This window comes from Coregonus lavaretus (genome assembly GCF_964263955.1).
Source record: "Coregonus lavaretus genome assembly, chromosome: 19".
Classification (NCBI taxonomy): domain Eukaryota; kingdom Metazoa; phylum Chordata; class Actinopteri; order Salmoniformes; family Salmonidae; genus Coregonus; species Coregonus lavaretus.
The window spans coordinates 28327565-28343030 of record NC_140006.1 but is presented as its reverse complement, the minus strand read 5'-3'; the positions used below and the strand labels follow the sequence as shown (position 1 = coordinate 28343030).

The window sequence follows — 15466 nt, the reverse complement described above, 5'->3', positions numbered from 1 at the left end:
CCGCGCACCCTTGTGGGGCCACTGTGTTGAGGATCAGAGTAGTGGAGGTGTTGTTGCCTACTTTTCCCACCTGGGGGCGACCCGTCAGGAAGTCTAGGACCCAGTTGCAAAGGGCAGGGTTCAGACCCAGGGCGCCGAGCTTAATGATGAGCTTGGAGGGTACTATGGTGTTGAAGGCTCAGCTGTAGTCAATGAACAGCATTCTTACATAGGTATTCCTCTTGTCCAGATGGGATAGGGCAGTGTGCAGTGTGATGGTGATTGCGGCTAGGGATGCCGTCGTGGCCGGAAGCGTTGCAAGGGTTAACACGCTTAAATGTCGAGAGCTCACACTCCACGGGAACGGTGGTGGCCCGCATCGGCGGCACTGTGTTTTCCTCAAAGCGGTTGAAGAATGTGTTTAGCTTGTTCGGGAGCAAGACGTCGGTGTCCACGTCGTGACTGGTTTTCCCTTTTTAATCCGTGATTGTCTGCCACATACGTCTCGTGTCTGAGCCATTGAATTGCGACTCAACTTTGTCTCTGTACTGACGTTTTGCCTGTTTGATTGCCTTACGAAGGGTATAACTGGACTGTTTGTACTCGACTATATTCCCAGTCACCTTGCCGTGGTTAAATGCGGTGGTTCACACTTTCAGTTTTTTGCACGAATGCTGTCATCTATCCACAGTTTTTGGTTTGGATAGATTTTAATCGTGGGAGCAACATCCCCTATACCCTTCTTTATGAACTCAGTCACCGTGTCAGTGTATATATTAATGTTATTCTCAGGGGCAACCCGGAACATATCCCAGTCTGTGTGATCAAAACCGTCTTGAAGCATGGATTCTGATTGGTCAGACCAGCATTGAACAATCCTTACGACGGGTACTTCCTGTTTGAGTTTCTGCCTATAGGAAAGGAGGAGCAGGAAGGGAGGGCGGGGGAGGGCCTTGTAGCCATCCCGGAATGGAGAGTAGCAACGGTCGAACGTTTTTGATGCACGAGTGGCGCAGGCAATGTGTTGATAAAACTTTGGTAGCGTTTTCCTAAGATTTACTTTATTAAAGTCCCCAGCTACAATAAATGCGGCCTCAGGATATGCGGTTTCCAGTTTGCAAAAAGTCCAGTGTAGTTCCTTGAGAGCCGACGTGGTATCGGCTTGAGGGGGAATATACACGGGTGTGACGATGACCGAAGATAATTCTTAAGCCCAAGGACACACACATACAGCACATGGGGATTTTTAATTATATGAAGACGCAAAAGGGAGAACCTGCTACAGTTCATACAGTACATAACCAGTCCCAAATAATATAATGTAAACTGACATATGATAAACCAGCTAAATTCAAGTTAACATGTCAGAATCAGCTTTATTCGCATGTACAGGAATTTGACTGTGAAATGGTGCTGCCACAATAAACAGAATATACAGACGGACGATAAACAGAATATACAGACCAAAAAATATATAGATGCAACATTTCCACAGATCTACTTACATAAATTATGCATGTAAGAGATGTGCAGAGAGTGCAAAAAGCAATATGCAGTTCTGGGATGATAGTGCAGGGTGCATAGTCTGTGTATGAATAGTGCGAAGTGCGAAGTCCATGGATGAGAGGATCATTGTGTACCAGGTGGCCGGTTGGTGAGGGCCATGGCACAGGGGAAAAAATTGTTCAGGTGGATGGAGGTTTTGGTCTTGATTGACCTGAACCTTTTGCCAGAGGGGAGTCTTTGGAAGAGGGGGTGGAAGGGGTCGGCGATGATCTTTCCTGCACGCTTCCTTGCCCTGGAGTCGTGCAGGACCTCAATGGAGGGCAGGTGGCAGCCAATGACCCTCTCAGCAGACCAGACAATCCGTTGCAGTGATCGAGGAGGTGAGGATGGACTGTATGATGGTCGTTTAGAACTAAATCAGTATACACAGCATTCAAAGGAAGACTGAGGAAAAAACAACACCATGCATTCACCAAACATTGCACTGAGGAAAACAGATTTGTTTTATCCTCCTGAGAACCAAGGAAAATATTGTTTTTCCTAATCATATTTTTTGTGATTCAATAACTGTTTAGGGTTAAAAAAAGCATCCTACAATTTCCACATTTTAATTTTAATTTTAATTTTTTATTTTACAGCATGTCCACTGTAGTGGACAACAGGATCATTTGAGTACGAAAAGAGACACATTTGGTAGATACAAATTTTTACAGAGTTCTTACAGATTACAGAGTTTTTATGAACTAAGAATACATACATTTTGGGCTGTAGATTGATTATTATCCAAGAATACAGACATTTTGATTATACAATACACATTAATCATTCTTGAATCCTTTTCCTTACATTTCGCAAGGATAGCTTTACTATTAAAGCTTAACACTTTGTTATGTCCATATCCTTTGATTGGTCCCCTTGAATCCTTTCAGTGTTATTTGAACAATGAACATATAACTAATGTGTAACAGATTTATTTTGGATTTTTTCCTTCTGTCAAACTGAATCCAATCTAGCTTTTTCCTTCACTCTTCATTTTGTTCTTAGTATTTTCTTTGTTAGTGGTGAAAGTCCTGGAAGCAATTTCTCTTTTTGGTAATGCAGAGGAACATCTTGCATTTGGTACATCTCATGTACGTCTTGCTCTTGCAGCCCTTATTTCTGCATCTTTCTGCATGCTTGGTATCCATCATCTCAGGCATGTGCATGGCTCCTAGTCTGCGCACAGATGGCTCTGGTTGTGGGATCCTCATTTTAGATGGTGGCTCATACTCATCCTCACTCTCTTCACAGCTGTTTTCCAGTTCCGGACTCTCCAACAGCTCCTCAGCTAGGAGTAGTTTGAAGTCCAGGTACTGATGTGTGTTCTTGGATGGTCTGTGCAGAGCTTTGCTGTCAGACTGGTATTGTATCCAGGAGTTGGTGATGGCAACATCAAAGAAGTGACTGATCACGCGCGATGTCCACTTCTTGGTCCTGCTTGACATACGATAGAAGCTAAGCATGCGATCACAAAGATCTACGCCACCCATGTTATCATTATACTGCTTAATTACTGCTGGTCTTTTAACCTGGACCAGGTGCTTTTCTTTCTGGGACCATCTGGTACAGATGTCTTCTGGGTCTTTCCCATGTACAGTGGATGCCATGAGCACTGGTTTGTTGTCGAACCATTTTGTGATGGCCAGCTCAGGACTCTTTCTGGCCACTGACACTGATGTTCCTCTCCCCTCTTTTTTCAACTGTTTGTCTACTGGCAGCTGGCACAGCTTTGGGACACGGTTCTTCATTATAGTTCCAGTTGCAGGAAGGCCCTTTGCCAGCAATGCATCCAATAGATCTATGGTTGTGAAGTACCTGTCAAAGAATATGTGGCTTCCTGTTGGAACAGATTCAACCATGCGTAGAACTGCTGCAGCTCCAACTCCTAACCTTTGGACTGTAAAGGTATTCTTCCCTTGGTAGACTTCAAAATCAAGCATCAGACCATTTGGGGATGCAAGGACAAAGACCTTTAGGCCAGTAGGGTTTGGCTTGCCGGGAACATATTGCCTGACTGGACAACGGCCTGTGAATGGGATGATTTGCTCATCAATGCAGACCCTTTCTGGCTTTGCAAGGCTGAGACAGCCTTGGCGCACACGATCGAGTATTGGCCTGACTTTCCAAAGAATATCTGCCTTCTTTGTTTCCTCTGTTACAGCCAGGTCATTGACAATCTTGAGGGAATTTCTTATCCTGAAGAATCTATCCCTAGTCATTTTGCTACTTATGACTGGCACTTTAGTTTTGTTGGCCCAAAACATTTAAATTCTGGGATAGCCAAGGCAGGCCATGTGGACTGAAATGCCCAAGAAATTTTTTATTTCTTGTGGCGTGGTGTTCATGCACACTCCTTTGATTTGCAGCTCTCTTTGATTTGTGTATGTTGCCAAATCTTCAAAGACCTTGTTGTCAATGTACTGTGAAAAGTATTCAATTGGACTCCAGTCTGCACGTGTTGTAGGGTCATCTTGACACACAGGAAGCCCAGGTAACACAGGTGCAAATCTGATATGAAGGAAAAAAGAATAATAAATGATAAGTAATAACAGTTTAAATACTCAATGCAGCTGAATTTAAAATTGTGGAACTGCATCAAACATACATGTTACTCCTGGCCCACAGAGGGCGACGAGTTTCCTGTTCATCCCTGTCTGTATCTGTGTCTGTGTCTGCATCTGTCCCTTCAACTGAGCCTTCTGCATTGTCTTCCTCTTCTTCATCACCGTTTTGTATCACTGGTTGAAACTTATCCTCATCTCTCTCATCATCTGACAACTCCAAATCTGAATCTCCCTCGACTATTCGGTAAAGAATTCTTTCTGCTTCAGTTCTGTTTCCTACGACAATGTGGAGTCATTATTTACATGAAAATAGTCCTGATGTCCACTATAATTGACATTCATAAAATGGCAAATCTTTCAAAAGATACATAATTTAGTTGCTATCAGAACTAAATATATGATTCCTAACACCTTCATGAACAAGAAAATATATGATTATCATAGTAACAAAACCACAGACAAACAATATTTGACTTACCTCTCATCTTTCCATAAAATGTGCTTGTTCCTATGCCGTCCATTTTGAAAGGAAAGATAGAGGCGGTTCCCGGCCTCCCAGCCAATCAAATGACATATCACTGAAAAGCCCAGGATGTCCTCTGTACAGTACATCAGGAATTAAGAGACTTGCACAAAAGATTCCAAGAAGAGGGATGAAACTCAAATGTCCACTACAGTGGATATAAGTCAATGGGCTGGGTCTCAGGATATAGTAATTGTCTGATTGGGAACTACCATTGTCTATCAATTACAGAATCTCAAATTATTTCAATTTGGCATTTGACATTTGATTGAATATAGTCAGTAATACAGAGTCAAATCGCATAGGCAGTCCAATTAAATCAGATGTTATCAGCAAGTTAGAGTCATCTGTGGAAAGGGCACAAGTAGAACAAAGATATAAGTGCAAACAGAATAAATGTATCATTCAACATATGTTTCCACCTATAACAATGACAGTCGAAGTCCCAACTTAAAATCCTTGTACTATCCATAGACATTGGTAAAAAGGTAAACAAAATTAGAGCACTGGAGCGATGCATATGTGCTGAGTTGTGTAAGGCATAGTCCCCTGTAGCTCAGTTGGTAGAGCATGGTGCTTGCAACGCCAGGGTTGTGGGTTCGTTTCCCACAGGGGGCCTTTATGAAAATGTATGCACTCACTAACTATAAGTTGCTCTGGATAAGAGCGTCTGCAAACTTGGCATCCTCTGCCTCGTTGGTGTAGTGGTCCAGGTTGATGAAGTAGAAGCCTGACTCCACCTGGTCAAATGTGTTCTCTCTACACACACTGACCTATCTCCTGAGAACAGATGTCAGGAAATGTTACAGACAGAGTTCAATTGGAGTTGAAATGTTTTAGCATCTTAATGTTGCATTCAATTTTAAAACTGCTGTGGCTGTATCAAATGAAGCAACTATGGATAGTCATTTAGCCAAATAAGTGATAACACACAATGTGTGACTGAGCCGAGCTGTAGGGCAATTCCATGGTATCATGGAATCATGACGCTCAGATGTTTCACTATAAAATGTATGTCAAACAAAAGTTAAACAAACCATACAACTCTATGCACAAGGACTACTTTTAAAAATGTGCAATCATTTTAAAGTGAAAAATCTGAGTCTCAGCATCACTCTGTTATCAAGGAATTGCCCTGTACCAATCCACGCCGCTTGTCAGTCAGCTGTCATTTCATGCCCAACCCACCTCGTGGAGAGCTATCCTCCTATAGTTTTCCACTTCATTTTACATTTACGTCATTTAGCAGACAGTTAGTGAGTGCATACATACTATTTTTTTTTTTCAAACTGGCCCCCCGTGGAGAATCGAACCCACAACCCTGGCGTTGCAAACGCCATGCTCTACCAACTGAGCTACATCCCTGCCGGCCATTCCCTCCCCTACCCTGGACGACGCTGGGCCAATTGTGTGCTGCCCCATGGTCTCACTTACCTACACTACTCATATTGTTTAGCAATGACTATCACATGCATTCAGTATAGAACCAGCTTTCTAACCAATAGACAGCAGCTGGTCACCACTGTGCTCCCGAGTGGCGCAGTGGTCTAAGGCACTGCATCTCAGCGCTTGAGGCGTCACTACAGACCCCCTGGTTTGATTCCAGGCTGTATCACAACCGGCCGTGATTGGAAGTCCCATAGGGCGGCGCACAATTGGCCCAGTGTCATCCGGGTTTGGCCGGTGTAGGCCATCATTGTAAATAAAAATGTGTTCTTAACTGACTTGCCTAGTTAAATAAAGATAAAATTAAAAATAAAATCCTATGCACAAATGTCCTATGCACAAATTAGATGAACTCTCAGTATCACTAATAATTAAGTTGCAGGGGTGATTGGCGGATGTCATGGTTACCTGCAGGAAGTCCCCAGAGTGCTGTGCATAGAGGAGAGCCTACTTGGAACAGAATGGACTCCTTTATCTCCTGTCTCTGTCAGCTGAGCAGAGAACAACTTCACCACCACATATAAGTGCCAGTGGACCTGCATGGAAAGAGGGATGGAGAGAGAGAAATTGTTTGAGGTCATTCTCATTTAGTCTTACTGCACAAAAACTGACAGGGTGAAAGTTATGAAATATATATTTCAATCCAACTTTATCTCCAAATATGCAGTTAACAGTTTACAATATTGGCTATTATTTGGTACGGAACCTGACCTCTCTTGGCTCCCCCTCCTCAATCACAGACCTCTTCCCCAGTGAGGGTCTTCCCTGTCTGTTCTCACCCTGCCTCTCCCCCCTTTTCTGCCACCCAGTCATGCTGGTCTTCCAAGTCCTCATCCTCTACTAAACCCCTCCTCGACCTAGGTACAATGCTCTTAGTTAGACCAGAGACGGTATAGAAAACGAAACCACCTTGGCTTTGATTAAACCACATGGTTAAACGTTAGCAAATTCAAGGAAACGTACAGTATTATACAGAGCCATGAGTGCATGGAACTCCCTTCCGTCTTATATAGCGCAACCTGGTTTCAAAAAACAAATAAATCAACACCTCACGGCACAATGCCTCTCTCCCATGTGACCTACTTGTTGTGTGTATGTACTGACATGTATGTGTAACTGATAGATGCCCACACACACACACACTACATGTTAATGTTTTTAAATGTATGTCAATTGTAAAGTATTTTGTCTGTAATGTCTTTTTCGTTATGTGTCGGATCCCAGTAAGACTAGCTGTCGCCATTGGCGTTGGCTAATGGGTATCCTAATAAATAAATCAATAACGTTAGTTAGCTAGCTAACGTTAGCTAGTTAGCTTCCTAGCTAGCTGACGTTAACCTACTGTAGCTTGCCTCATTAATAGCCTGCTTTAATAACAGAAGACCAAATAACTACCTACTTCAATTTCAATATTATAATCATAGTTGATTAGCTAGCTAGTTGATTAACTAGTTTCTCTACTGAAAAAATCTTTATTATAATTATTATAATAAATTATTATTCATTATGTATTATTAATTTATTTATTATAAATAATAAATACATTCTTTATTATTCTTTATTATTACTTTTGACCGTCCCCTTTCATCACTATGGTCAAAAATCCGGTTAGAGAGCAGTCAAGCCGTGATTGGTCCAAAAACCTAACTAATTGCATTTCAGTAGACTGCTACAGGCCAATGTTCATTGGCTAGAATTCTCCCTGTTATGAAATTATAGTAAGCAGCAGAGCAAAATGGGTTTTGGAGAGCAAACTGGAAAATTGGTGTGAGAGGGAGAAAATATATCTCTGTGGGGATGCGGCGTATTTGTGAGAGTGCAGTAATTTCTGAGTCTTGACATGTAGCAACAAAAATCTCTGCTCTCAAAGTAATCTACTGGTTGTGGAAATGCAGTTCTGCTCGCTCAAAGTCACACTCGCAAGCTCTCAAGTTTAATTTGCGCACACCACGCTGGCCTGCGCTCGTGGGGCCCATCCTCTGATCGCTCGACTCAAGTATTTGCTCTGCAATGATGTTTCATGCTCACTCACACGCACCATCTCGCGCCCGTTCGACTTTTGAATCGGATTTGACACCATACTTTCTTTCTCTCCCTCCGTGTCACACACATAGACTGTCACACACACCGGCCCCTGCTCCTCTCTCGCCCCTCCCCAACCCTTCTGCTGAAACAAGCAGAGAGCAGTGCACCAGCTCTCTCTCCTTTAAGTCACACGATCAAGTCTCCATTGAAGTGTTAATTATTTAAAACATTTAACACATGTATTTCGACTATCCGGATATCCAGATTTTTACACCTGATACCAAAGCACCATCTTTCACAAGGACTGTTCTGTGTCCCTCATCGCTGTTGCTTCATAATGTAATTGTGGTGGGGATGTAGCTTGTTGTGAGTGGTGGGATGTTAATGTTAGGTCTCTTGAATGATAATGGAAAAGTTATAGAGCTGTACATGTTTACCTAAAACTTGAAATTGAAATGCAGCATAAGTGTACAGTATGCTTATGTTTTGTATTCTATAATACCGACAGCTGCGTCTTACTTACTTTTGACCTAAAAACGAACAAACAATTATCTTTCGTATGTCAGATTGATGTCTGTTTCATAGCTTTTTGATGTTAATTTTGCTGTTTTACACAGGGCACTATGGATTTGTCAATAGCCTATCCATTGCTAACTCCTTCACTGTGTTTTCTAACAGCATTCAGCTCTGCCATCCACTCCCTGGACGGTGCCACCCTCCGCAGTGATTTTGTCTCCATCCTTAGGGAGTTTGGTAATCACTTTGTACAAGAGGCAGTGTACGGCTTCGAGGAGGCCTGCACTATCTGGTACCCCAACAAGCAGGTCCAGAGGCAGCTGTGGCTGGAGTACCAGGACATCAGCAAAGGTAAGACCTCTAATTGATTGGAGATTCCTTACTTGGAGAAAATGTAAAGTATAATAAGCTCCTGGAGGGCATCCATTGTTGGTTCATGTTCCAAAAATGTTATTGTTTTATTTCTGGGGTTCTAGGGATATGCAATTGGGAAAAATAAAGGGTCAGGATTTATGTCCTTTTTTGAAAAGCCATTTGTCATTTGCTGAGAGTGGACAAAGCTAGGCCTTCTGAAGACCGTTGGAAACATCAACTGAAATTTCAAATTCAGACCTGTTTAAATTAATAGAAAATCACAACAGAACTCTCAAACAAGGCTTTGACCTTTCCAAGGAGGTTGATAAAGTGCACAGATGCATTGTGCCACAGTAATTAGTTACTGTAGATATTCATAACTCATTTTGCTGTAGAAAAAATATAAGCTGTCAGTTTTAACCATATGACAGAGTGATTTCAATCAAATTCAATCAATGAAATGTATTTATAAAGCCCTTTTTACATCAGCAGATGTCACAAAGTGTTATACAGAAACCCAGCCTAAAACCCCAAACAGCAAGCAATGCAGATGTAGAAGCACAGTAGCTAGGAAAAACTCCCTAGAAAGGCAGAAACCTAGGAAGAAACCTAGAGAGGAACCAGGCTCTGAGGGCTGTGCCCGGGAGAGATTATCAGAGTACATAGTCATTAAGGCCAGATCGTTCTTCAAGTTGTTGAAACCTTCATAAATTACATTTACATTTTAGTCAAATAATAATCACAGTGGTTATAGAGGGTGTAACAGGTCAGCACCTCAGGAGTAAATATAATTTGGCTTTTCATAGCCGAGCATTTAGAGGTCGAGACAGCAGGTGTGGTAGAGAGACAGAGAGAGGAGAGGGAGAGAGGGAGAGAGAGTGTCAAAACAGCAGATCTGGGACAAGGTAGCACGTCCGGTGAACAGGTCAGGGTTTCATAGCCGCAGGCAGAACAGCAGAAACTGGATCAGCAGCACGACCAGGTGGACTGGGGACGGGGACAGCCAGGAGTCGTCAGACCAGGTAGTCCTGAGGCATGGACCTAGGGAGAGAGAGCGAAAGAGAGATGGGAGAATTAGAGGGAGCATACTGTTGGAGACTGTCTGACTTGAGCCCGTTTTAATTACATAATGAGCCCGTTTATAACTGCATAATCAGCTTATTAGTAGTAACAACTTGTTATTGGTTAGGATGTTGGAGCTTGTGTGTGTGTGTTATTGCAGTGACAAGGGGAAGTACAGTAAGTGTCTGTCTGTCCAGACATGTTCTTGCCTTTTTGTATGTTCATATTTCTTAGGAAGTTGATAAAAGGAAACAGTCAAGTCTCAGTTCCTGATAAGCTAAGCTAGTCTCTGTGGAACCAGAGTAATGAGAGATGTGGAACTCTGGGAGAGGGGCCAGAGGGGCCTACCCAACAACACTCTAACTGAAGTGTTATCTCACACACACACACACACACACACACACACACATCCCCCCCACAAAGTTTCCGGGCTCAGGCTGGGCCACGACAATACCAATAAGATTGTTTATCTTAAGACATACATGGAGTTGACTCAGCCTAGTCGGAAGGTATACATATGTGCTTAAGTGACTTGTATGTTGGGTTATGCAGCTGCTACAGTGCATTGCAAAAGTATTCATCCCCCTTGGCGTTTTTCCTATTTTGTTGCATTACAACCTGTAATTTAAATGTATTTTTATTTGGATTTCATGTAATGGACATACACAAAATAGTCCAAATTGGTGAAGTGAAATGAAAAAAATTACTTATTTCAAAAAATTCTAAAAAATTAATAACGGAAAAGTGGTGCGTGCATATGTATTCACCCACTTTGCTATGAAGCCCATAAATAAGATCTGGTGCAACCAATTACCTTCAGAAGTCACATAATTAGTTAAATAAAGTCCACCTGTGTGCAATCTAAGTGTCACATGATCTGTCACATGATCTCAGAATATATACACCTGTTCTGAAAGGCCCCAGAGTCTGCAACACCACTAAGCAAGGGGCACCACTAAGCAAGCGGCACCATGAAGACCAAGGAGCTCTCCAAACAGGTCAGGGACAAAGTTGTGGAGAAGTACAGATCAGGGTTGGGTTATAAAAAAATATCAGAAACTTTGAACATCCCACGGAGCACCATTAAATCCATTATTAAAAAATGGAAAGAATATGACACCACAACAAACCTGCCAAGAGAAGGCCGCCCACCAAAACTCACGGACCAGGCAAGGAGGGCATTAATCAGAGAGGTAACAAAGAGACCAAAGATAACCCTGAATGAGCTGCAAAGCTCCACAGCAGAGATTGGAGAATCTGTCCATAGGACCACTTTAAGCCGTACACTCCACAGAGCTGGGCTTTACCGAAGAGTGGCCAGAAAAAAGCCATTGCTTAAAGAAAAAAATAAGCAAACACGTTTGGTGTTCGCCAAAAGGCATGTGGGAGACTCCCCAAACATATGGAAGAAGGTGCTCTGGTCAGATGAGACTAAAATTTAGCTTTTTGGCCATCAAGGAACATGCTATGTCTGGCGCAAACCCAACACCTCTCATCACCCCGAGAACACCATCCCCACAGTGAAGCATGGTGGTGGCAGCATCACGCTTTGGGGATGTTTTTCATCGGCAGGGACTGGGAAACTGGTCAGAATTGAAGGAATGATGGATGGCGCTAAATACAGGGACATTCTTGAGGGAAACCTGTTTCAGTCTTCCAGCGATTTGAGACTGGGACGGAGGTTCACCTTCCAGCAGGACAATGACCCTAAGCATACTGCTAAAGCAACACTCGAGTGGTTTAAGGGGAAACATTTAAATGTCTTGGAATGGCCTAGTCAAAGCCCAGACTTCAATCCAATTGAGAATCTATGGTATCACTTAAAGATTGCTGTACACCAGCGGAACCCATCCAACTTAAAGGAGCTGGAGCAGTTTTGCCTTGAAATATGTGTAAAAATCCCAGTGGCTAGATGTGCCAAGCTTATAGAGACATACCCCAAGAGACTTGCAGCTGTAATTGCTGCAAAAGGTGGCTCTACAAAGTATTGACTTTGGGGGGGGGTACATCCTGTTGGGTGTAATAAATCTAGTTTGAGCTTCCTTTGGGGTCCGCCTGGATTTGTACCAGAACTTAGAACCTAACAATACTTAAGATCACACTGGACACCAGATAAGACAAGAGAATTACACCAGATAAGACAGACTGACCCTAGCCCCCCGGCACATGGACTATTGCAGCATAGATACTGGAGACTGAGACAGGGGGGATCGGGGGACACTGTGGCCCCGTCCAATGATACCCCCAGACAGAGCCAACCAGGCAGGATATAACCCCACCCACATTGCCAAAGTACCGGTGTCACAGAATGATTGAGTTTTCCACCTGCATGAAAACTCTGTTATTCTTCATTTTCTCACTCTGTGACACCGGTACAGACACTATTACATGATTAGATACAAAATGCAATGGTTTTTGAAAAAGTGCCGTTTTGTGAATTCACTTTACACAGCACAATCTTCGTTCTTCTAGAGCAGGGAATTGCAAATGATGACACTGAAACAATGGTACTACTGTAAATGAATGTTTTGATTCCTGGGATATAGGCCTAAATTCTAAAAATGCACTTCTAAAAATCATCATCATCTCTTAATCTCCACTCTGCCTCCATAAAAGTCCTGCCCTTTTGGTGGGAGTAATGAGCTCACTGGAGACTATGGTGATCCATGTCCTACCCTTTGCTACAAATATCAGAGCCCTGCTGGATTTGGCGTGAGTCTGCTAATAATTTCTTCATGTTTCGGGAGTTCCGTCAGCAGACATAATAAGATTTATTTATATGTGGCAATATATGAGAATTAATAGCGAAAGTAAAGACACACTTGGAGGGTAATCTTTTTGATAAAATATTCATCCAAAATGTGGTCCAAAGGTATATTTGGCGAAATACACTGTACAAAAATATAAACGCAACATGTAAAGTGTTGGTCCCATGTTTCATGAGCTGAAATAAAAGATCCCAGAAATATTCCATATGTGCAAAAAGCTTATTTCTCTCAAATGTTTTGCACAAATTTGTTTACATCCCTGTTAGTGAGCGTTTCTCCTTTGCCGAGATAATCCATCCACCTGACAGGTGTGGCATATCAAGAAGCTGATTAACAGCATGATCATTACACAGGTGCACCTTGTGCTGGGAACAATAAAATGTCACTCTAAAATGTGCAGTTTTGTCACACATCACACTGCCACAGATGTTTCGAGTTTTGAGGGAGTGTGCAATTGCTATGCTGACTGTAAAAATGTCCACCAGAGCTGTTGCCAGATAATTTAATGTTAATTCCTCTACCATAAGCCTCCTCCAACGTTGTTTTAGAGAATTTGGCAGTACATCCAACCGGCCTCACAACCGCAGACCACATGTATGGCGTCGTGTGGGCGAGTGGTTTCCTAATGTCAACATGGTGGCGGTGGGGTTATGGTATGGGCGGGCATAAGCTATGGACAACAAACACAATTGCATTTTATCGATGGCAATTTGAATGCACAGAGATACCGTGACGAGATCCTGAGGCCCATTGTCGTGCCATTCTTCCGCCGCCATCACCTCATATTTCAGCATGATAATGCACAGCCCCATGTTGCAAGGACCTGTACACAATTCCTGGAAGCTGAAAATGTCCCAGTTCTTCCATGGCCTGCATACTCACCAGACAGCTTCGCACAGCCATTGAAGAGGATTGGGACAACATTCCACAGGCCACAATCAACAGCTTGATCAACTCTATGCGAAGGAGATGTGTCGCTCTGCACGACGCAACTGGTGGTCACACCAGATACTAACTGGTTTTCTGATCCATACCCCAACATTTTTTATTAAGGTATCTGTGACCAATATATGCATATCTGTATTCCCAGTCATGTGAAATCCATAGATTAGGGCCAAAAATATTTTGTTACTGATTTCATTATATGAACTGTAACTCAGTAAAATCTTAGAAATTGTTGCATGTTGCGTTTATATTTGTAAACTTTTTGGTTTTACCTCCATTTAATTTAAACAAATTCAAAATGTAAAGGAACTTACACCATGCTAACGCTAGTTAGCATTGGCCCTCAAAACTACTTCTAATTTCCTTCATACTGGACACAGAGTCATAAAAATGGTATCAACGTAGGTGTGGATGCTTGAAAATCCTAAACACAGGCACATTATCATTACATTATAAATATGTGTGCATTTTTCAAACATTGAAGGATATCATATTCAATCCTCATGATTAATCATAACATTTTAGATGGATATAATATAAAGAACAGATTGCGATAAGGTAAGCACTTGGTATGAGACAGAACCTACAACCTCAATAACCAATGAGAAATTAAACATATAAAAACGTAAACAATCTTTACCCATTTTAGCATTGGCCTGAAGTCTTGGAGACAGTGAAGTAGCGCACCTGACAGCAACTGAAAATCAACTACAGTACATCTGAATAATGACCTCCATTAAACCCGAGGTCCATCTGTATTTAAAAGGCTACGGACCTCTGTCATTTTGAATTAGTTCACCTGTTCTCTGGCTCAAAGCTGTGCTCTCATCCACAGAGACTAGTGTCAGGGTCATTATGTAACGTCAAGCCGAGGCTTTGATTAACACAGACAACAGACAACAGTCCTTATTTATTCCATTTATAGAGCTGCTCAGCCATTAAAACAATGATGTGTTACTCTTCTCAGACAGTGCGAGGATCAGAGGTTGAGAAACAGTGAAAAGTATGGAGTTGATGCACTACAGAGTTGACCGAGTGTAGAGTTGACTGATTAGGGAGTGTGATTAGGGAGTGTGACTGTCACTGAACCACCTGCATCCCCACCAGCCACCAACCCTCCACCGTGTTTCTTCCTGTGGGTGACAGAACCAGAACATTTACCACTTATCCAGGACAACATGTTTCCTCTCTCTCTCTCTCCTCTTACTCTCCTTTTCCCGTCATGCTGCACATGCTCTGGCTGACAGGCAGGTCAGAGGGTCACGGCTAAGCATGGCCCAGGTGCCTCTGAAGGGTCTGCAGCCTGAGGCAAGAGCAGGGAGGTAGAAGCGATAAGAAGGGGGTGCTCCCCATAGTACTGGCTGTACGGTGGAAAGAGCCTGTGGGCCTCAGTCCATCCTACATCGCAGGCCTCTCTCTGTCAGGTGCAGTGTTGGGTTGGTGTCAGGTTGTAGGAAGACAGCTTGCAGAGCAGGCAGGGTGATGAATGTGTGCTGCATGCTCAGTGGCGAGACAATTAGAGAGAGCATGAAGCAGATGTCTTCGACTTAAAGCAAGTTGTCTTCAGACAGTTTGCAGAAGCAGAAGAAGAGGGCTATCTCACTTGTCAAATATAAATAACTTGCACATTGTCTGGGTAGCAATTTGATTAGATGTTCAGGAATCTTATGGCTTGGGGGTAAAAGCTGTTTAGAAGCTTCTTGGACCTAGATTTGGCGCTCCGGTACCGCTTGCCATGC

The 15466-nt window shown here is 42.7% G+C and overlaps 1 protein-coding gene across 1 annotated transcript in view; it reads left to right on the top strand.

Moving 5' to 3' along the window:
* The window catches only part of LOC311146835 (astrotactin-1-like), a gene marked incomplete at both ends in the record, with an annotated part of 251337 nt that overhangs the window by 154002 nt on the left and 81869 nt on the right, over positions 1-15466 (top strand). The window contains one exon of the mRNA XM_084183432.1: positions 8761-8949. Within this exon, the coding sequence (XP_084039558.1) occupies positions 8761-8949 (189 nt within the window). The remainder of the gene's footprint in view (positions 1-8760; positions 8950-15466) is intronic.